This window comes from Bactrocera neohumeralis, chromosome 6, assembly GCF_024586455.1.
Source record: "Bactrocera neohumeralis isolate Rockhampton chromosome 6, APGP_CSIRO_Bneo_wtdbg2-racon-allhic-juicebox.fasta_v2, whole genome shotgun sequence".
Taxonomy (NCBI): Eukaryota; Metazoa; Arthropoda; class Insecta; order Diptera; family Tephritidae; genus Bactrocera; species Bactrocera neohumeralis.
The window spans coordinates 28059485-28084298 of NC_065923.1; the positions used below are offsets into that span (position 1 = coordinate 28059485).

Genomic DNA, 24814 nt, shown 5'->3' on the forward strand with positions numbered 1-24814 from the left:
GATCACTGTACCTTCCTGCTTCGACTGCGCGAATTAGCCATTCCATGCTTAACATAACTGTATATAGCGAAAGTGTTTGGCCTTAGCACTAACACTACACCAACTACACAAATACCTTAAACAATGTACTTCATACCTTACTCATATATACTACAGGCAGAACCCCTCCACCAATTTTGCCGAAATTCCGTATATGACTTTGCTGCACAAAAATACCAACTGCTGTGGTGGGCATGGCAAGTGGGCGCCGCAGCAGCGGCAGCAGCGTTGCAAAGTGGCGTTGGCGAAACCACCAACAGCCTGGCCGTTGGTACATAAGTCCAGGAGCGATGCGTTGCTGGCGCCATATTTGCCACATCCGTTAAGCCAAGAGCTACAACGGCAGCAAGAGCAGCAGCAGCAGCAGGACTCACGAGACGACAGTCGCTTGCAAGCTTTTCGTCTAATTTGTTGTGTAATCATTGTTGCTGTATTCTTAGTAAGCATATGTAAGTGCATATGCATGGACTTAGTGCTGTTGTTGTTATTATTGTATTGATTGTGATAAATATTGCATTGTTGTTGTTAATAACTGATAACAATATATAATAATTGTTGTTGTTGCTAAATGTATACATTGTGTGTACTGGTTTTGTTGTAAACAAAACTGTTGTTGTTTTTGTGCGTGAAAATCCAGTGTTAATTACCGTAAAGTGTACATCAATCACTGACTGAAATCACAAATAATAACTGATACCGTTACCGATTGCTATACATACACGCGCACACTGCTTACATACTTGTAGTTGTTGTTGTTGTCGATACGCGTAGAAACGCAGAGTTGCAAATATTTTCGCTTATCTAGGATACAAAGCCTATCTGCGCTATCTAAGTACAGATCAAGGTAATCAAACAAACTGAATAATAAACATATACTCAAATAACTGTAAACATATACATACATATATACAGATATACACATGTGCGCAAAATGTTTGTTTTCAGAGTTAGAAAAAACAACCTTGAAGTCGAATTAAGATTACTGAATAGTGAAAACAGATATTAATATTGATTTTGATCGGTCAGTTGGAATTATAGCTGTAGGTTATAGTAGTTCGATCTGATTGTGCAATATTTTATACTAAATATCGTTAAGACATCTGGTAAAAAAATGAAATTTCCATACAAGGACTTGATTTTGAACGAACAGTTTATATTTCTTATAGTCCAATATCGGTGGTTCCGATAAATGAGCACCTTCTTTGGAAGAAAACAACGTGTGCAAAATTTCAGTTCCATACAAATTTTGCGTATGTTACATCTAGCGAGATTGGCGGACATGGATAAATCGACTTCATCTTTATTAGGACGAGTCGAGACCCGTTTCATATCCAAAACACCACCAAAAGCATTCGAACGAACTCGAGAGAGATGTAGAGCTCTCTTGCCATCTCTTTATCACTTGCTTGACGATTTTCAAGCACCATATCCTTCATTAGTTGAAGAAGTCGATGGTCGTCCAGAACGAGGCATGTCTTCAACAATCTCTTAACCGTCTTTGAAGGTTTTGTACCTCTCGTAGGCTTGCGTTTTTATAAAACAGAATCACCGTAAGCCTTTTCCAACATTTGAAATATCATTTACCCGGGAAATTTAAATTACAATTTCCAGATACTTTTTCGTATATACCGATTTCAATTAGATTAAAGCCTTCCCATCCTTAAAAGTTCAATACCAATGCACGCAGTGAAGCCACAGTAAATATTAAAAAAAAAATGTCGGAAGAAACTGTAACTTGTGTTCTATATATCCGTTCCAAATGTCAATAATGACTAAAGCGATCATAAATATGTGTCCATTTCGATGTTATACTCATTTTACTCGTCTTATTTATGTTCAAGGTAGATTACGATATACGTATGTTAGGGTTTACTCGTGTCGCCCACACATAAATACAAAGCCATACAAGTGGGGCTCCTTCGATTCAGACTTCAAGACACTCATAGCATTGCCATTCGAAATTTGATTTAGATGATGCTGATTTAAGCTAATCGTTTAAGAAATAAACTTTTCAGTTTAGTGGGATACGATGCGTTATTTTTCTTCTTGGTCCTTGTAGAGATACTACTTGGTTCAAAAATGCTATATAAAGCACAAATTACCACATGTACCAAGCTCCGTCCAGATATCTCAATATTTACTCCAGTTAGGGCTCGCACGTGCAGACGGACAGACAGTATCCTGGAATCCACTTTCACTTTTTATAAATATACATATATAACTCTGGATCAATCTCGATTATTTTTAAGGTAAAACAAGAAAAAACGTTAACTTCGGCTGCACCGAAGCTAATATACCCTTCACAAGTGAATTTCTTTTAGTAACTATGTGTTCAGTTTGTATGGAAGCTATATGCTATAGTAATCTCTGAACAATTCTTTCGGAGATTACATTAGTATGTGGCATGTTAGAAAATAATCTGTACTAAATTTATATGTTATAGTGGTCCGATATCGGCCGTTCCGACAAATGAGCAGCTTCTGTAAGAGAAAATGACATTTGCAAAATTTCAAAAGGATGTCTTAAAAACTGAGGGACTAGTTCGTATATATACAGACGGACGGACAGACAGACAGACGGACATGGTTAAATCGACTCAGCTCAAAATACTGATCATTTATATATATACTTTATAGGGTCTCCGACGATTCTTTCTGGGTGTTACAAACATCGTGACAAACTTAATATACCCTGTTCAGGGTATAAAAATTGCCAAAAGTGTGCTCAATAATGTACAAAAGTTCCGAATAAAATTACTTAATCCATATTTAAAAAAATAAATTCGCAAAAAAAGTCATTTTTTAGCATGAAAACCTTACACAAATGTACATTAGACATAATATGAGAAGACTTAATAGGAGCCGAGCTAAAAATTGGATGATGGAAACGACACCGCCTACTTTTAGGTGTACATATCTCAAACCAGCTCTGACCGATTTCAACCAAGTACGTGACATTCCCATGCCACAGTGTCAAAATGGACGCAGTCGGACAACAACCACGCCTACTTACCATAGCACAATTTTAAATTCCACTTGATTCTTTCTCTTTCCAGTTTACAAATCAAGAAGGAATTTGTTTAACGGGATCAAACTTAAACTTGTTCAAGCCCCTAGGTACTGAATGTTTGAACCCCAGTACGTCAGTATGCCAAAAATGTGTTGAATCGGGTCAATAGGTCCCTGAGCTCCCATATGGCTAATATGAAAATTTTGAACTTCCAGATAACTTTATACTGGATATATCGGCCAATATTTTAGTTATCTCAATGAAAATTACAAAACGTGTTTTTTCGGCGAAAACTTCACCTGCCGCCATATAACTAATAATAAGATTTTCAAACATCCGACTGATTTTACTCCATATTATTGGTGGTAGTATGTGAGGTACCTTTATGAAAACCAGTGAAAATAGTATTAGTATGTGGCATGTTAGTAGTATTTAGTTTTGGCAAAAATCGATTGGATACTACCCCAACTTTCATATACTACTACATATAATGATTTTCGACTTAGTTGTATATTTAAAACATATACGTTTTCAAGAAAGCCTGAACAATATTCAAATTAATGCAATCACCCCGTCTCTTTCTCTCCCCTTAAAATACCCCATGTAATGATTTCCGAATTTCCACCTGACTTTAAGCCTTACAAGTTGGTCAAATTATGACTTTTTAATGTAACTAAAAGTTTTCTTCAAAATTATGTGGTTTTTCGCTGAATTAGAATGGAATCTTTCTATACATAGGCCAAAACCTCATATCCCTAATATAAAGAAACCTGTGTTTGACGTTTTCCACATTAACTCAATATATTAAATTTAGCCTCTTCGGTCGAGTTAATATCAAATATCACACATATGTATGTACATATGTCATTTCAAGATGTTTTTATTGTAATTTTAGCTGATGCGAACTAAAAAATAGTCGAGCAATAAAACTAAGTTTAGTTCTTTCGGAATATATTTAAGTATAAAGTTTGCCACCACCTGAAGGAATTTCCCGGGACTTGATTCTTGCAAAATGCAAGAGTATACAATTTTCTGTTGCACTCGAACTTAGCCTTTCCTTACTTGTTCATTTGAAAAATTACTTTTCCACAATATTCACCGCTTGATCAAGCATATTTATACGAAATTTTCATTTACATTTGAATTTCAACAAATCCACATATCCACGCAATCGCTGGCGTTATTATTATTAAAGTTATATGCAATACAAATAATATACTTTTACTACCTTTATTTTCTGTATTTGCTACTCGTATTCAGCGCGTACGAAATGCTTTCCGAAAATTTGCACTTTCGACTGATTTGTTTATTGGCTCGATGTGGATATTTAAGCAGCTTATCACCGCCGCTGCTTGGCGGAAATTACTTATCAGTGCGAAAGCTTAGCAATAGAAAACGAATAAATGTTTTCGGAATATATTCCACTTTATTAACAGATCATCAATTAGCCAAAATTCATATTAACTGTGATTACTTGCTAATTACATATATGCGTCACCCAAAGTAATTGACATATCGGACGATCTAATTATATCTTTCGATTATCCGAACGTGTGCTCTCAGTCATTGGCACTTTATTGCTTTTAGATAAACGTGGCTTCATGATTTTCGCAATTTTCGCTCATCTTGCATGTGCCATATTGGACACGAAGCTGCTATTTGCATGGCGCAGCAAATTAACAAGTTCGTCGGTCTTATCAGTCGGTTCGCTACACTTCTGCACAGTCTTAACGGCTTTATTTTGCACCACACGCAGTGCATCAAAGATATGTCAAGCTGTATGAGTATGACCTAGTAATAAATTTTGAGACGTCTTGAGAGAGGGGCTTAAAATATATCCACATATCTCGGCCATATCTTGTCCCACTGTTCGTTTAAGTAATAGATTACTGGTATAACATAATAATCCTGTAATATTACATATCTTTTGAAGTTATTCAAAGTATGATACATCTCTTGCTTCGTTGGTGAGCTAGAAGTCGATCCAAGCTTTTCCGTTTCCTTTTCATACACGCCTACTCTCATGAGCTGAGTGAGCGTGTGTATGTGCTACTTGCTGATCAATAAAAACGCCCCCTTTAAGGAACCTTCGCCCACCCTTGGACCACATTTGCATTACGTCAGGGTGGCGCTTCTTTTTTCTTACTGGGAAATTTACATCTGCACACCTGCGCCAAGGTCCCACTTTTTGCTGTGTAGCATAATTGCTGCGATTAATCCCCCAATCTTCTACGGCGGTGCATTCTCGTTGCCACCGCCATATTTAAAGAATGTGTGTTCAGCGTCGTTTTCTGTGGCGTCATAGTATAGGCCTGACGGCTCTTCGACTTTTCTCAATCTGTGGAAGTACTTTTTGAAGTATCCGTGACTGAATAACAGAGAGTTGTGTAAAAGTCGACTTCTCCGAATTTACGGCTTGCCCATAAGTTTCGGTCTTTTATTAGTCTGGCCATCCATCTGACACGACTCTCATTCTCCCATCTTCGTTGTCATGTTGTTATTGTATCTTTCGTTATTGGTTCTATTGCACTCTTGTTATTTACGGATGTTTTATTTAGCTCCCAAAGCTTTTTCTTTAATACACCAGAAAGTTAATTGGGGCATTACCGCTTATAGATCATATTGAATCACCTGACAATGTTCGCCTGTCGCGGTACACTCTGACCACTACCTTACTCCGATTTTCTTTTTTAAGCACATCTGCCCAGATCTCAGCTCCGTATAATAGGACGCTGATTGCATCGACATTAGGAGTCTTCTCTTTCCTTAGCCCGGGCTCCCTATGTTGGTCATTTATCTGCTAAATTGGGAGGTGATTTCCGTTGCCTTTCCTGCGGCGTGCCTAATTTTTACCCAAAAGGTTAGTCTGGAGTATAGTCTTACGCTAGGTAGCTTACAACTTTTTCTGTTCTAAGTCGAACAGAACAGTCAGAAGTCGTTTTCATACTTATTTCGAGGGGTATATGCCTATTTGTTAGCAGTAGTAGCTCTGTTTTTTCCGTAGTGAGCTGGAAGTTGCTGGAGTCAAGCCATGCTTGCATCCGTATCATGATCTGATTAAGCTTTCTTCGCGCTTCTTCTTTGCCTCGTGCTATAATTACTGCTGCAATGTCATTCGCGTAGCCAATTAAGTACGATTCGTCTAGCATTTCGGGTTTTGGTATAGCGTCGTAGCTGATGTTTCACATGTCTGGGCTTAGAGTGGATCCCTGTGCAACTCCTGCGTGACCGCTATCTGTCGTGATCCCTCTCTAGTTAAGATTTTTTCTGTTGCTAAGGTAGCTCCGCACCACAGCTCTGACAGCTCTGAGGTTGTCGGGAATTTTAAACCTTTTTTGGAGAGCGTATATCCAATCATCTAGTGCTATTGAAGATATTTCGGACTAATATTTGTATTTATGCCATCTACGCTGTGCGGCTTCTACACTTCCAATGACACATTTTAAAGCTCCTGGAGTTGATTTGCCGGGTCTAAAGCCATGTTGTCTAGGGGCGAGTCCTCCAGCTTCGTTCATAGCCGCTTCGAATCTGGATTTGAATAGCCTTTTATAGAGCTTTCTTGCTGTGTCAAACATGCATATTGGACGGTATGTAGATGGCAAGTTGGGATCTCCTTTTCCCTTACTGATTAGCAACAGCCGTTGCAGTCGAGGCAGGCATTGTACATATTCAATAGTACTGCCGGTCGCTCTGCAGCAATAATTTTCAGGATTTCTGATGGGATCCTGTCCACGCCGGGTGATTTGTCGATCTTGAGCTTGCCAGTGGCTTCAATACTCAATTTACATACTGATATTAGATGATTACATAGAGAAGTCAAAGGAAATAATTTCATACTTAAAAAACGGTATATAGTACATTTATATATAAGCATTATATTATACATATATTCTATGTTCGGATTGAGCTTTAGAATGGTTTATGATTCAATTCTCATTCTCATAAAGTCTGAAAGGCTATAACACTAACTCAAACATATTTATATGTATTAATAAGGATGAACATAAAATCCAGTTAATAACATTTTGTAGCGGCATTAAATATCATATCACTGATAACATTTGTTTTTTAATTAATATTAAGTATTATTGGTTGTTAGATGATAATTGCGGGTTTTCTGCTTATCAAGTGTCAAGAAGCCATTAGAAACACTTGCCAGTTGCGTCGATAAGCTTTCGACGGCGTTAGATAAATCGAAATTTCGAACTCTAATTTCTATATATTATATATGCACATTTACTTAAACATAAGTATGTACATTCGCTTCCATTTAGATAAAATGGTGCGTCAGAGATGCCTCAACTGCTAAACTGATTATACAGAGAGATAATGAAGCGCTATTATGAGTGAGAGGTGCCTGTGTATCCTCCTCTCATGGTTATCTAGTATAAGCATTAATGTATGCAGAGTGCTAAGAAAAAAATTGATATTGTTTACTATAAAAAAATATAAAAAAATATATACTAAAAATATATACAGATTTTAGTATATCTTTTTTTATATTATATATATACATATTATATATATTCTTCTTAAAAAAAAAAAATTATGTATATTATCAAATTGAAAAAATTTAAACGTTTTCGAGAGTGATTAAAATAAATACTGTCACTAATTAATAACTCTAAATATGTAGACCTCTTTATAGCAAACAGTTTGGGCTTAAAATACAATAGTACCATTTGAGTACTAATTTTTTAATAAAACAAAATATCTACTATTAATCAGTTTAAAAAATAATATTTAAAAATATATTTAACTTATATCCATCACTATAGATTCAAAATCGTAACATTATATATATTTATGTAGGTGTTATGAAGTCATCGAATGCCGAAGTAGGCTGAGAAAAATACAGCACAAATTGTCTCCTTGCCCTTGTTGGATCGAGGTTGCAAATTTTTCGAACTTTGTCGAATATTTCTTTGAAGTGATTACTTTTCTGCACTCTTGGGTTATATAGATCATTAAATTTTTAATATTATTGCAACATATAAATTACCATTTAATTTTGGACCATACCGTCTGTGGCAAAAGGACAACGAATTTCATTCCTGAGTGAATTAATACTATAGACAAGCTTGAATAGGCACCCGCGTTATTACTCTGACATAAAATCAATCCTCGATTCATGAAGCATTTTCTATATTTTGAGGTTATGATCTAATTTATTTAAATATATTCCAGTCAATCGTGAACTGAATTTTATATTATTATCCAATGTGAGTTAGACATATCATGTATTCTGGTAATTATTTGTTATGAATAAGGAGCTGAGCTAACAATCTAAGGTTCTAAACACCTCGAAGAATAACTGTTGAAGTTTATGGACAGCTTATCAAAAACTGCTCTATAATATTCAATTATTGAATCAAATTATTTTAAAATTAAAACAATAAAAAAACGTTAACGTCGGCTGGACGAAATCCAAATTATTTTACAGCTGCACAAGAACATGATTTTTATCTGTTTATTTGTATGGCAAATATTTGCAATCTGAACCATCGGCGATCGTGGAGTTGCCTATGCCAATAATCTATGGCAGCTTTTCCGATATGAACCGACATCAACGGTTCTGATTGAAAAAGTTAAAAGAGCTGATCTATCTCGTTGTATGAATGTTTTTACAAATTTTTATCGTTTATTTGACCCTGCCGGCATCTTAATTCGCTGAACTATTTCAATGTCGTCGTATATCTCGTACAGCTAATCGTGCCATTGACTGCAATATTCGTCGTTGGCAATTCCCAAAGCGCCATAAATCAGATCAGCTGTTGTCATCGTCCATGCCTCTGCACCATATAGCAAGACGCGGATGATGAGCGACTTGTAGAATGTGGTTTTTGTTCGTCGAGAGAGGACTTTACATCTCAATTGCCTACTCAGTCCAAAGTAGCACCTGATGGTAAGAGTTATTCTGCTTCCTTACCTAGTCTGGAGAAACCAAAACTAACGGTGCGGTATTGGAAGCCAATGATATCAATATCATCGAAGTACGCCAGCAGCCGTACACTTTTATAGAAGTTTGTACCTTCCCTATTCAGATCTCTCATCCGAGGCTGTTTTCTTATTTTCATTGGGAGTTATTTTTACGTGGCGGGTCGCAAAGCCAGCGATCAGCGATGGAGAGGGATGTTTCGCCTTCTTACTTTAGCTCGCCTTCAAAGGGATGGTTTTTGGCCACCTTGAGTATACTTGGCCTAAGACCGGAAGTCGTGCGCTGCTTGAGCCATATGAAAAGAATCGTTTGAGGCCAACCCCACGTGAATGACGCTCAGAGAACTTTTCTCACTTACGTGAACTTCTACACATGGCTTCATCATCCTTGGCTATTATTTATCTTAGTAATTTAGATAATTTATGGAAGATTAGTTTTTCGAGTACCACCATTTAGGTGGTTGAGACGTGACGTCTTCTAGGGCTCTCAATATTCCAATCTAAAAGAAATTAGGCAGCTTGGGTGGTAAAAGCTTAGGAAGTACCTCAAATCTTCGTCAAATCCTGTGGGTCTTACTCAGGACTCACTTGGTAGCGCAATGAACGGTATGGTTACTTGAAGTCGACCGCTTACAGTCAGGGGAATTTGAAGAAAGAAACATTTTTTATCGAATATTCTTGAGCTTATGAGAACTGGTGGTCAAATCTGATGTGTATTTTACTGGATATTAAAAATCAAACTTATTTAATTTAATCACGAGTTGGGAAAATATATTGTTTTTGTAATTTTTATAAAAAGAGCACACAAAATCGATTTAATTACCTCCACATGACTGCATTTAAAAAACAAAGCTTAAAACTTTTGCTGTTGTCAAAAAGTGTCCGAAAAAGAGGTTATCGCAAATCTACTTTTTCTCTGCGACATTTGAACTATAGATAAAGAAAAAACACAAATAAAAACTTTTTGCACACAAATTGCACAAACTTTCTGCTGGAGGCAACAGAAAAGAACACACAAATTGCTTTTTTTCTTCTTATCATAACATATTCTTTCGTTACTGACCAAATTAAGTTCTGATTGAGGTCAACGATGACCTGACAATAACAATCCTTGCACTAATTTATTTCGCACGGCTCAGTGCATACAGAAAATATTTCATTCTAACGGCATTATAAGCGCTCCCATGGCTGGTTGCGGGCTGCCAGATTAATAAAGTTTTCTTCGAAAAACAGAAATTCTTCAATTCTTACTTTAAAATCCTTGTGCACGAGAAAAGCCATTAGTTATGCAATGTCAGCCATTAGCCGCAACGCGCGCTGTGCTGTGACAACAAAAAGGCGTATTTTTGGGGCACAAAAAGTTACAGCTTCAGCACCAGCGCCAGCGCCAGCCCCACCACATCCCTCAATTGCGCCACACGACCATTTTCTGACACATTTTGGCTCCGCCTACGCAAGCAAAATGGCAACTATGACGTCATTGCTGAAAAACTAAAATGCTCCCCAATGGAAAATGGAATATGCGAGAGGGGGATTTATTTATGTGTGTGTGTGTCACGAAGGACTGCTGTCGCCGAGCCTTTGCCTGTGAGTGGTTTGGTGCTTTGGCTATGAAGAAAAACCAGAATCGATAATTTCATTGCATACGTTTGTCGGAGGCCGATTGTCGCCACGAAGTGTCCTCGCAGCCATTTTGGAAAATTTGTGCTTCTTAGGCGACTCGCATGGATGCTGTGGCACATAGCGCCGCAGATCGTCAAACAGTAAAGCTGCATTCGCGTGCTGTCCGTCCTGGCTGGCTAAACGTGTGGTTTCAACGCTCAGCTAAATTCTAAATTGAAAAGTCTTCAAGAGTGTGGAAAAAAATTTACAGAACTCAGAAAATTCGGTCGCAGTAATTTTTGTGCGCAAGCGAGTTAGACGTGTTTGTAAACGCTTAGTTGCTGCATTATTCATTGCAAGAACGTTGTAAGAAAAGTAATACAAATGTAGAAAACGCTCACAGCGCTTAGTAGTAGTAAAAAAGCTTAGAAAAATTAACCAAAAATTTAAAAGTAAAAAAAAATATTGAAAAGTGTTCCACTGTAGTTGGCCGCCATACACCTTCACACATACCAAGGCTGCGTTGTAGCATCAGCGTAATTAGCTAACGTGCCGTAAACATCATCCACCCCAACAGTCATCAGCACTAATCACTTGTTTCATCACCATCCATATCAAATTTAAACAGTCAAAGTGATTCTCCTAAAGCAATACATCGAAGACCTCCGCAAGATTATTGGTAAGCAGACTGCACCAATGCGCACACACACCAATTTACATGTACAGACCGACACTGAGAATTTGATGAGCCAGACATAATCACTCAGACAAACAATACATATTTTTTGTAAATATAATTTTTTTATGAAAAAAAATAAAAATTAAAATTAAAATTACAAAAAAAATTAAAAATTTAATAAAAATTAAAAAAATATATATTTAAAAAATAAATATAAATCAAAAAAAAAAATATTAAAAAATATTTTATAAAAATAAAACAAAAATTATCAAAAAAAAAAATTTGTTAAAAATAAAAAAATGTTAAATAAAATTTATTTTCATTTCTTCTAAAATTAGCTTACAATTTTTCTCTTTAATTTTTTCGATTGCATAACCATTCCCCAGCAATGTTGTCCTTCAATGCAGTGCCTTGAAAATTCGGTAGTAAAAAAAAATTCAAAAAAAAAATTAAATTTTGTTAAAAAAATTTTTGCAATAAAAAAGTTTTGTAGAATAAAATAAATTTTCGTTCCTTCTAAAATTAGCTTATAATTTTTTTCTAAATTTTTTCTATTGCATAACTGTTTCCCAGCCTCGTTGTCCTTCAATGCAGCATAAATTTTTTGTAAAAATAAAAAATCATGAAAAAAGTATTATAAAAGATTTTATACAAAAAAAATTAATAAAACTTAAAAAATATAATAAAATTAAAAAAAAATAGTGCAATAAAAGAAAATTAAAAAAAAAAATAAATTTAATTTCTTCTAAAATTAGCTTAAACATTTTTCTATTGAATTTGTTTCGATTGCATAACCATTCGCCAGCATTGTTGTCCTTCAATGCAATACCTTGAAAATTTGAAAAATCGGTAGTAAAAAAAATTAAAAAAAAATTCAAAAAAGAAATTTGTTAAAAAAATTTTTGCAACAAAAAACAGTTTGTAAGATAATAAGAAATAAATTTTCATTGCTTCTAAAATTGGCTTACAATTTTATTTTCTGAATTTTTTCTATTGCACAACCATTCCCTGGCCTCGTTGTCCTACAATGCAATATAAATTTTTTGTAAATATATTTTTTTTTGAAAAAATACAAAACAAATAAAATATAAAAAAAGTTATTACAAAAGATTTTATAACAAAAAAATTAATAAAACTTAAAAAAGAATATCGAAAGAAAATTATTAAAAAAATTATATTAAAAAAAATTGTGTAATAAAAAGTTGTGTGAAATAAAATAAATTTAATTTCTGCTAAAATTAGCTTACAATTGAACTTTTTTTTGAATTTTTTGATTACATAACCATTCGCCAGCATTGTTGTCCTTCAGTGCAGTACCTTGAAAATTTGAAAATTCGGTAGTTTCCGTTGGCAGCGGCTTGACGCAGCTAGCAATGCGCAGTTGCGAGGCGTCATTTCATTACACACACCTTCTTTATTAGCGCACACACACTTACATACATATATATCCATCGACTTACATATACACACACATACATATCTACGCCTCTCACACCTCTTTTGTCTTCCAAGCGGCCAAACGCCACCATTTGCATTACGTAAAGTTTTACTTTCCCAAGACACTCGCTCCATCTCACTCCATTTCGCGTATGTCGTTTTTGCATGTCTCCTCCTCGCATTTCGTGCTTGTCCTTCATTTATCCTTCAATACAGCACAACCCAAGGCGTTTGCATTGATTTTTAAAATAATATATATACAAATATATAACTGCGCATAATTAGTCTGCATTGTATTTCATCATTTAATTATCTCTATTTTATTTATTTTTGTTACACGTACATAACAACAACACATATGTATACATATAAATTAATGCATTTACTTTTCATTCAAGACCACCAAAAAATAAAATACATATCATATTAGTTGTAAACCTAACATAATCTTACATAAATCAAAATTCTCTTATATAATACAAAAACTTTACCAATTTGAATGCGTAGTTTGCAACCCTGGAACCAAAAATGTATCAATTAACACTAACTAACAGACTTTTAAAATAAATTAACCATCATAATAATGTATGAAATATGTATATTTGTAAATTTTGTAAATAAAAACTTGTCATCATATTCAAAATAACATATTTTTTAAAACCTTCTTATTTTCGATCTAATTTAAATTCTTATTTTTAATTGTTTCTAGGAAGAGAAATAGCACCCATTTTCAGAGGGGAATAGGTCCAATATTATAAATGAAACGGTTAAAACATACTACTATGAGCAAAAAATAGAAATACTTTGTTTATAATTGCCAACGTTTTTTCCAGTCGAAACAATTGTCAAAGTAAATTTCCGAAATAACCTTCAATGCGCGTAGCGATTCACGTTTAATGTCTTCAACTGACACAAAACGGTTTCTCCAGAGCGGTCGTTTGAGTTTTTGACTAGCCAGAAGACACACGGAGCTAACCATAGCGAAAAATATACGAAAATCAATGCAGTATGCGACAATGCACTATCGTAGTGCCAAAACCAAGAGTTATCGGCCCATAGTAGCTTCGCGCAAACGACGCATAACACTCAAATAGTACTCCTTGTTGACAGTTTGACCGGTCGGAAAGATTTCGGAGTACAACACACTTTGTTATTCGAAGAAAACTGTCAAGATAAGCTTGATTTTTGACGTGGTTTTTCGGCTTCGGCTCACCTTTGCCCTGATATTCGGCCGATTAATCATCTGTTTCCAGGTTGTAAGCATAAATCCAAGATTCCTAGCCAGTAATAATACGTTTCATGACATCCTGGTAGTCGGAAAGAATTGTTTCACAGACGTTAAGGCGAAGATAAAGTTGAGTGATTTTGGAACCAACCGTGTTTTCACTTTTCTTAGGCCCAAATGATATTTCAAAATGGTTTTCACTGATCCTTCCAATATTCTAACGATGTCAATAAGGTATTTTCTGTTAATCGACGATTCTCAAGCACCAATTTCTTTATTTTGATCTAAAGAAATATCATTCATACGATTGTTGCAATAAAATGAAGTTATGAGGGCACCGATTTTGAAAGCGCGAGTTGCGGAAAGAACGCTTTAAGAGGGTATTTTAGTATAGAGGCTTAAGTTTCACGTAATTTTTGAAGTGTCCTAAACAAAGGTAATTAATATTTTTACTATCGATTTTTTATTAGTTATTTATTAACATTGCAAGCATATAGGAAAAAATCAAGAAATATTAAAAAAAAATTAAAAAATGTCAACAATTTCAAAAATTAGCAGCTGACGAAGTTGAGATCTCAAAACATTGACTTATGAGAATACCATGGATTTCAGGCCTTCTTGCAATCTGAAACCAAAAAAATATTATTAATATAGAATAATGACACAATAATTTATTGAATAGCAGTGAACGCACAACACCAGGAGAAGGAGAACCCGATTCCCCAATCGATGACGATGGAGCAGACGTTCCATTACCCGACCATGAAGAAGTTCGAATAGCAATTGCCCGCCTGAAGAACAACAAAGCGGCAGGGGCCGACGGATTGCCGGCCGAGCTATTCAAACACGGCGGCGAAGAACTGATAAGGTGCATGCATCAGCTTCTTTGTAAAATATGGTCGGACGAAAGCATGCCCAACGATTGGAATTTAAGTGTGCTATGCCCAATCCATAAAAAAGGAGACCCCACAATCTGCGCCAACTACCGTGGGATTAGCCTCCTCAACATCGCATATAAGGTTCTATCGAGCGTATTGTGTGAAAGATTAAAGCCCACCGTCAACAAACTGATTGGACCTTATCAGTGTGGCTTCAGACCTGGCAAATCAACAACCGACCAGATATTCACCATGCGCCAAATCTTGGAAAAGACCCGTGAAAGGAGAATCGACACACACCACCTCTTCGTCGATTTCAAAGCTGCTTTCGACAGCACGAAAAGGAGCTGCCTTTATGCCGCGATGTCTGAATTTGGTATCCCCGCAAAACTAATACGGCTGTGTAAACTGACGTTGAGTAACACCAAAAGCTCTGTCAGGATCGGGAAGGACCTCTCCGAGCCGTTCGATACCAAACGAGGTTTCAGACAAGGCGATTCCCTATCGTGCGACTTTTTCAACCTGCTTTTGGAGAAAATAGTTCGAGCCGCAGAACTAAATAGAGAAGGTACCATCTTCTATAAGAGTGTACAGCTGTTGGCGTATGCCGATGATATTGATATCATCGGCCTCAACACCCGCGCCGTTAGTTCTGCTTTCTCCAGGCTGGACAAGGAAGCACAGAAAATGGGTCTGGCAGTGAACGAGGGCAAGACGAAATATCTCCTGTCATCAAACAAACAGTCGTCGCATTCGCGACTTGGCACTCACGTCACTGTTGACAGTCATAACTTTGAAGTCGTAGATAATTTCGTCTATCTTGGAACCAGCGTAAACACCACCAACAATGTCAGCCTAGAAATCCAACGCAGGATAACTCTTGCCAACAGGTGCTACTTCGGACTGAGTAGGCAATTGAGAAGCAAAGTCCTCTCTCGACAAACAAAAACCAAACTCTATAAGTCACTCATAATTCCCGTCCTGCTATATGGTGCAGAGTCTTGGACGATGTCAACAACGGATGAGTCGACGTTGCGAGTTTTCGAGAGAAAAGTTCTGCGAAAGATTTATGGTCCTTTGCGCGTTAGCCACGGTGAATACCGCATTCGATGGAACGATGAGCTGTACGAGATATACGACGACATCGACATAGTTCAGCGAATTAAAAGACAGCGGCTACGCTGGCTAGGTCATGTTGTCCGGATGGACGAAAACACTCCAGCTCTGAAAATATTCGACGCAGTACCCGCCGGGGGAAGCAGAGGAAGAGGAAGACCTCCACTCCGTTGGAAGGACCAAGTGGAGAAGGACCTGGCTTCGCTTGGAATATCCAATTGGCGCCACGTAGCGAGAAGAAGAAACGACTGGCGCGCTGTTGTTAACTCGGCTATAATCGCTTAAGCGGTTTCTACGCCAATTAAGAAGAAGAAGAATGACACAATATCTGGTTCTATGAAAAGTTGGAAATTTTTTATTTCACGAAATGGCGATTGTCTAAGAAACAACTTTGATCCACATCTTGTGACTGTTTCGAATTTTTTAAAAATAAGAAAAATTGAGATCTGGGGATATGGAATTCTAGATATACACAAATCTTTAGAGATGACTCTCTTAAAATCTAATTAAATTCATCCTGTAGAACCAGAGCAATCGTTTTCAAAAGACAGTTTCAAGAAAACCCCGTTTAAAGTTTTAGTTCCGGCCGAACCAGTATGAATGCTGGGTCAACAAAATACTTACATATATAATATTCCCATAAATAATTTGAATTTTGAAAAATCATCTTGTAGATATATTTTAGAATAGTTAAACTTTGAATAAAAGTAACAAAATAGATTTTTTTATTTTTAAACTAGCATATGGATACAACATTCTTGAGATATTATGCATTCCTGTAAGACACGTTGACATTAAGAGAAGAATTTAGAAAAGCGTCAGTATGATTGTGTCATACCGATTTTTCCGATTGCCAAAGTAGTTAAGTGATGATTTCGGCAGTAAGTGCGCAAAAGTTTTTACAAATACACCGATTTTTAATAGCCCGAGAGCGCGAAATCTGTCATATTTCTACTTTTGTACTGATTTCTCATTAATAAGTCCCTGGAAATCCTCGCTATAAAAGACTTATGGATTAGTAGAAGAAAAATTAACGGAAATTTTGTACAGTGGCAAGTAGTCATCCAATACTTCTATATATTATGTATTCGTCCTAAGGCAGCCACTGAAACATTTTTTAATGTAGCGAAAAAAGACATAACTTTCGCAAAAATTTGTATAAGGTGAACTAATACAAAAAACACTATAGAAAATTTCTTTATTCAGAAGAGATTAAACCATCAAACGGAAGTGAGTATTTTCATTTTAATATTGATATTACGATCTCTAAAACTAATAAACATTTGAATGAGAAATAAATGTCTACATGTGAGAGTGTATCATTGCGTTCTACCCATACTCTCTCTTAGACTCAAAAAATCAATAATAAATACTAGCAAATACAATGATACATTCGATTCATTTAAGTTAAGTTGGGAGAGATTTGCGTCGATCAGAAATCAATCTCTCAATCTAGGCAACTACTTCTTCCAACAACATATACACATGTACGTATGTAATCTCTCACACACAACACGATTAAAAGCTCTCTAAATTAAATTGAGATAGATACTTCCTCAATCAAAGATACTAAATGTTTGTCTTATCGAATATTTTCGCCAGAAGTTCGCCACAAAATTGGCAGATAGATATATTTTCGTACTCGCTGCTAAGTATTCAGATATTTTCGAACAAATTGGCAAATTTTTGTTTTCTAATTTAGTGCGTTTTGTAAACAATAAACAGCGTGTACATACATTACATCAATACCGGCGCAGCTGTTATTTACTTTGCTTTCAAGTGAATTAAATTATTTGAAATAAAAATTTTATGATTTTTAATTACAATTTGCTTTTTCGCTCTTATTTCAGAGGAGAAGATGTCGATCAATCCAAACGGGTATAAATTGTCCGATAAAACGGCTCGTCTAACGGCATACGGTAAGTTTATAAAAACATTAATAAGCTTTATTAAACTTAGTTATAGAAAATGTTAAGAAATTTTGAAAAAAAAAAAAATATTTTGAGAATATTTAGAAAAGGCAATGGTGCCATATTTCTTTTTACTAATTACTATATAATTATTAAATATAATAACTAAAGCAAAACTTGCTTGAATACGCTCCACGGACTGTCTCCTTCTCGAAAATAGCCAAGATACTGTTAACTCCTTCAAACTTTGCATTACTTGTAATAACTTTCTCTGAGAGTATTCTACAGCAGAAATTCAGATTAAGACATAAATACCGATAGATAGATAACTACCGTTCTAAGAAATCATGTAATTTGACAGACGAACAAATCCCACGACAGTCCGGTCTACGTAACCAGAATGGACCCGGGTTTTGTATCCAGTAAAGGACTGTCAACTCGACAGAATTCTTCCGCTCAACAATAGACGACCAAATTAAACACCATCAATACTAACGCAGAGCTTCGGAAACTATACTTCAACATTTACTGACCGGTTTTATTCTCTCCAAAATCTGGCTGCAAAAATCTTTGGAAGGTTACTATTTTTTTAAAGAGCGCTTTATTGGTTTAAAAATAGTCGCCATTTTGACAGAATTTATGATACATTTAAACTAATTTTCAGGGACTGAACAAAAGGTTTAAGACAAGCCTAAGATATGCACTTGGAATGTATCAATCGTTTTTTCTGGCATTAAGAAGTGTTCACCTTAAGGGTTTCCTTAAAAAAGCCGCCTTCTGTACCAAGTCAATGTAAGAGTCTTTGATCATAATATGAGAAATGATCAGGATGACAAGACGAGTTGTAATCTAGGTGACTGCCCGTCCGTCCGACCATGTAAACTGCAAAAAGTCAAACGTATGATATCACTTTATCTTGGTGCCCAATCGACAGACTCAAAACGTGAAATCATTTGCTCACCGAAGTTTTCTCTCAATAAATCCATTGATTGATGCGAAGTGTAGGAAGTGGCGCCGTCTTGTTGATAACAAATGTCATCGAATATTCTGTTATCTTGGCGGGATAACGGTCATCATTGAAGGTTACGTTCTCACCGACATCATTTTTGAACAAATATGGACCGATGTTCCACCGACCCACAAACGACACCAAACTGTTATTTTTTCAGGATCAAATGGCGACTCTTGGATCTCTTCAGATTGCTCGTTGTCCCAAATGCGGCAATTTTGCTTGTTTACATACACATGAAGCCAGAGGCTTCATCGCTGGACAAAATTTGGCTCAAAAACCTTGGATCTTCCTGGAACTTGGGAAGGTCGAGCGGCTACAGTTCTTGTTATATTTTAGACGATTTCAATTTAAGATCTCAACGTCAGTCCGAGTTGCTGCGAACAGGTATATATGCAGGTATATGTTCCTCACTGCGTGCTGGATATGGTTGGTCGAATATTATCCAATAATGACTAGTGGGTCTCAAGATGGACGTTGCGAATAGTATGCTCATGTATGCTATTGTTATTAATGCGATCTCTCTGTCAGAGGAAAGGCTTTTTGGTCCAGTCTCTGCATATGTATAAGTAACATATATACATTTGTTTTCTATTCTGTATGTTCTATATAGCTGCAGAAGCATTAGAAACCTTATCAAAGAGCCCATTAAACATACTAAAAAGAGATTTGTTGCACTAAAGTACTGAAATAAGACACATAATCCTAGAATCTTCACATTAGATTCTACTAATTGATATTACCAGCGAAATAACGAACACAATTTCTTATATAATAAGGACTTTCTTCACACACTTCCGTGGAAAAATGTCAACTTTTGAGCCTGGGTGTCGTATGCTCATACTTTCCCATTTCTCAAGCACACAAACAAGGTTTGAGAGCACAAGCAAATAACGGGTGTTGTTAATATGCTCAAGCACTGGATAAATACTTCAGTCAAAAGTACATTTGGCAAATGACATATGCAGCAAGAGTATTTGCGATTTATGGCTTAACAAATGGCGCAAACAATGGCAAATCTACCGAAGTCTGGCAAAATGCGAAACTTTGTTTACGCACAAGAAAAATACAAAATGTATGAGAATAGGAATAAGAGCAAGAAAAAACTGCAGAGTTTTGTGTACCAGAAGCTGCCGGTGTCGGACACACTCGTCCACTGAGGTGATAAATTGCCCAGCGACTCACACCCGACGCGCAGCCACTATGTACTCCGCCTAAGCGATTCTGGGGCGCACGTGTGTGTGATGAGTGCGTGTATGTATATATGAAGAATCTACAACAGATCTGCTGAGGTCTGAGGCATACATACATACATACATGAAGCAGTGCCAAGAAGTCAAAGTCACCCCCTTTCCTGCCACTTGGTGTGCGGTGCTGTGATGTGCGTGCGTGCGGCTGAAATTCAATACACGGCCAGCCATAAACCGTTTAGTCACAGGATATTACGTTCGTTTACATGTCACTGGAATTCCGTTTATTTAACGTGCATGACGTACTGACACATACACATACATACAAGGAAAAAAGGTAACATCTGAGCAAAGCTACTTATGAGCAGCGCTTGTTCGAAAGATTCTCTTGTTGCTGTTGGTTGGCGTTGGTGGTAGTTTCGCCCGAGTTGCAGTTCGCTGCCTCACTTTCGTGCGTTGAGCACTTTTTTTCAGTTCCAAAAAGCCTTATCAGTCTACATATCCGCTAGTCGTGGACGTGCGTTTAAGCGGCTGGTGCTGTCTTCCTTCCGTCCTCTCTTCCTTCTGCCAACACATCGATGCTTATCTACAAGTGTATAAGTGCGTGTAACTCTGTCTGTGTTGGCGCAACGAATGCGCCGATCAACGTGTTTTAAATTGAATTTAAAAAGCTGCGTAAACAAATACAAACATTTCAGTCTATAAAACTTGGAATTTCTTGTGCGTAGACCGCTTTAAATTTACACATCACTGCCGTTGATTAATGAAGAGAAATTTTAATTTTGTGCGCGATTTCATTTCGAGAATGTTAATGGAAATTCCTGCGATAACACTAAGTTTTAATGGGTTATATAATTTTATTGGTATCAAAATTACTTGACTTTTCTTCTTACTTCTACTTCTAAAAATGGGAGAGGGCTGGAGATGCTTACTCTTAAGTTTTTGTTTCTATAATTTTGTGTTCTTCATCTACAAAGGATAGTATACATGGCACACCAAATGTTAGTTGTAACCATAATCAATCACTTAAGCGGTTATATGGGTTTGCCCGACTTAAAAACAGCCTTTTTTTAAATGAAATATTTTATAAGAACCTTTTATTGTTCAAAAATACACTATTAACAAAGAAAATTTTGAAATTTTTTGAAAAAATGTTTTAAGCTCGGATTGCGTCGCCATTTCCGGTGACCCCTCGGCAAAAGATGCGCCCGCGTTGGCAGGATAACTTCTTACATCTAAAGGGAATATATACGTGTTTTAGTTAAAACCTTAACTTACAACTTCGACGAAGGAAAAAAACTTAAAATTGGATTTTTGGCAGATATTTTTACAAGAAAAATTAAAATTTTTTCAAACTGTTGTAATCGAAAAAAATGCTTCATCCAAGTCTTTAAGAACTGTATCCCAAAGATCTGTGTAAAATTTCATAAATATCGGTTGAATATTTCTCGAGAAATCTTCCCAACCGACTTCAAAAACACAGTACCGGGAAAAACGCGTTTAAGAACGACACGCTTAGCCTAGATAACCTCGAGCGCACAAGTTCTCAATGATGTATCTCCGAAACTATTACTCGGATCAACTTGAAGACTTCGGATAATATTCCAGAGGTCTTGTAGAATTTAATAAGACAATAAAAAAAGTCGATTTTTTGTAACCCGTAAACCCATGTAACCCCTTAACCGATCGTTACTTATATATTATATATTATTATATATATATACAGCAATGAAGCCTGTACATAACTGTGGATAAGCATCTTCCAATTACTGCTATATCATAGGTAGATTTATCTTTGTTACCAGGGCTAAAAGGCGGATCAGGGCGAGGTGGAACTTCTTAAGTACTTGCAGGATAGCCAAGATCATGTGCAAGAAAACCTTAGGAAAACTCGCTTGCTTCTTACTCACACGGTCTCGAAAGGACTGCCGGACGGCTGCTGGCCTCTTGAAAGGTCACAACCTATTGTCAACACGGTTGGGCATAAGTGATAACGATCTATGCAGAAAGTGCAGAGAAGTTAGAAGCTTCGGAGTTCAAAGGACTGGACGAAGTATCGAACGTAGACATCAAGTCGCTTCTAAAGTTGCGAAAAAACCTTGACGAATTTTTCAACTCAAATTAAACTAAACCCCCATCTGACATTACTAAGAAGCAGTAAGTCTATGTATAGCATTATAGCCGGACAGCATAACATAGCACATGTTATATGAAATTATGTAATTTTCGTTCAATTTTTCTCAAGAATCCTTAGAAAGATAGGTTGTGAACGAATAAATTAAAAGATTTATGTATAAAATACAATTTTCCGGCTCAAAAGTTTTATCAAGGACTTGTATGTTTGAAGTCAATGAGAGATTTAGAGTAATTATTTCATATAGATGCCATTCGAGTTTTTTCCACTTTAACACTTGGTTTCAAACGCTTTAGGGGGAAGTACTTGGAAAAGGCCCCAAAATGGGTTTTTGTGATTAATTTTTGAGAAAATGAAAGCGACACTCATATTCATGTCAATGTTTAAAGAATAAAAAACAAACAACTTTTAACTTTTTAAAAAATAGATTTCTCGTAAGTTGTGTCGCTGCTGACATCGGAATTAGTGTAATAGATCCTGCCCGCAATTTTTCCCTGAAATCATAAATTCAAAAGTTATTTTACTGTAGACTGTTTTTTAACGTAGCTAGTATATGATATACAGATAATTCTTAATTGGAAATTGTCCAAAATTATTAGAGAAATTAACGTTCTTCGGTAGTTGCTCTAAAATGAAAAATCACCTTCTCAGATGAGGCTTACTTCTGGCGTGTTGACTTCGTCAATCACCAAAAGTGTCGCTATTGAGATGAGTCAAGTCCTCGTGTGGTTCAGGAAGCGGAAATTCATCCACAAAATTTTATATGAATTATATGGCGGCATCATCGGGGCTTATTTCTTCGAAATGAGACAGGAAATGTCGTTACCATGACGATGTTAACAAACTTTTTTTCGGATATTTCAATCTATTTCCAACAAGACGCTGCGGCTCTTCATTTTTTACGTATAAACATGGACACATTGCGTACAAAGTTTGGCAACTCGTTAATTTCGAGAAATGTCCCAATCAAATGACCGCCAAGATCATACGATTTAACACCTCTAGAATAATTTCGCTTATTCAAGCAGCAACGCTCGTGGAGCTCGAAGACATATCATATTAAAATTAACTGCAGTTGATTCCCCATTGAACCTTAAATCTCCTACCAAATGGACTGCAGCTCCATACTGAGGGTTTTCAAATGTTTTAGAGTCTTCAGCGTTTATTCTTGTAAGAGAAGTAAGCTTGGAACCCTAATACGGAATTGGCCTTATTAATAAAAATTATTGGGCATCAGATAGTATATTCTTTGACATAAGTTTGTTACAATCTGATTTTTCTCACAGACTCACAAAAAAGCTGTAGTCTCCTCTCGTCTAACGTGAACTAATATTTTACATATTCCAGGCAAAGATATATACATTCATATGATATACAAGTACATGCATATCGGTTTGAAACCAAATTCTTAAAAGAACTTCGCCACTGTTTAAGCTAACAAAAAAAATTAATTTTGAATGCGAAATCCAAAGTTTGATGAATGAATTTTCTCACTCCCGCATAACGGTGCGCCAGCTGTACGACCTTGTAAGGGTCGATTGAAGTATGAGTGTAGTAATCTTGCCTACAAGTCACCACCAATCCACTGCATTCTATCCAGCACTCACTCACAGGCACATATGCTTACGTTTGCCACTTGCCTCGGTATTGTTATTCCTTTCTTTATGGCACAACAACAACAGCTGCAACATATTGGACGATCGACCCATCATGAAGGGGCGATTTTCAATCAGTGCACGGTAGCCGCAATTTCCTCCAGCAAAATAGCAATATTTTCGTCTTTTATGCTCCACCGAATGCTTTTGATTGCCGTGCTTTCTTAGAAGCGGAATGCTTTAAAATAAAATCTGATTTTTATGACCTAAGAAAAAAAGAACACACATAATGGCATAAATATGCAATATTTGTGTAATTTATTGAAATGACGTGGGGAAACCGGAGTAAGGCATAGTCATATATCATGCAGTGATAAGAAAAATATTTTTTTTTAGATTTCAGTATAAGATGTGTGCTGTGTTTGAGATTGAAATATATTTTCAAGATACACCACTGGCCCTTTTTCCGAGAGACGGAGATACGAAGAGGGTAAACTTCAAAAAGAACAACTGAGGAGCAGCATAAACCAGTGGTACACTGACGGCTCGAAAACACTGGAAGGCATTGGTGAACCACATACCAAACTATCCATACCAATGGGATTTTTTCCCAGCATTTTTCAAGCAGAAGTCTCTGCTATAAGTCTGTGTGCAAGAATCAATCTCCAACACAACTAACGCAACCAGCGTATCGCTTTACGCCACGCGCCAAACCAAGCTACTACCTGGTATGGTTTAGAGATATGATCAACCTCCCTCGAGCCAAATTCCGTATCCTTGTCGTACTCTATATAGGGCACTACAAGCTCAGGAAGCACTTGTCCAACATGGGCATAGTCTCTTACGCAATCTGCTGGTTTTGCGACATAGGACAGGAATCTCCAGAACACCTGATTCTAGATTTCCCAGCAATTTATAGAAGCCGGTACAAGACCCTAGGATCTATCTACGTGTACAGAAATCACATCACCTCAGTCGCGCCTAGCAAGCTTCTGGAATTATTCAGAGTACTGGACTTTTATTACTATATGTAATATAGAAGAGTTCACAATAG

The 24814-nt window shown here is 36.4% G+C and overlaps 1 protein-coding gene across 1 annotated transcript in view; it reads left to right on the forward strand.

The window, feature by feature from the left end:
• Positions 1-345: 345 nt before the first annotated feature.
• The window catches only part of LOC126763397 (glutamate decarboxylase), a 44917-nt gene continuing 20448 nt past the window's right edge, over positions 346-24814 (forward strand). Inside the window, 2 exon segments of the mRNA XM_050480865.1 lie at positions 346-488; positions 17773-17841. Of these exon segments, the coding sequence (XP_050336822.1) occupies positions 17781-17841 (61 nt within the window). The 5' untranslated portion in view covers positions 346-488; positions 17773-17780.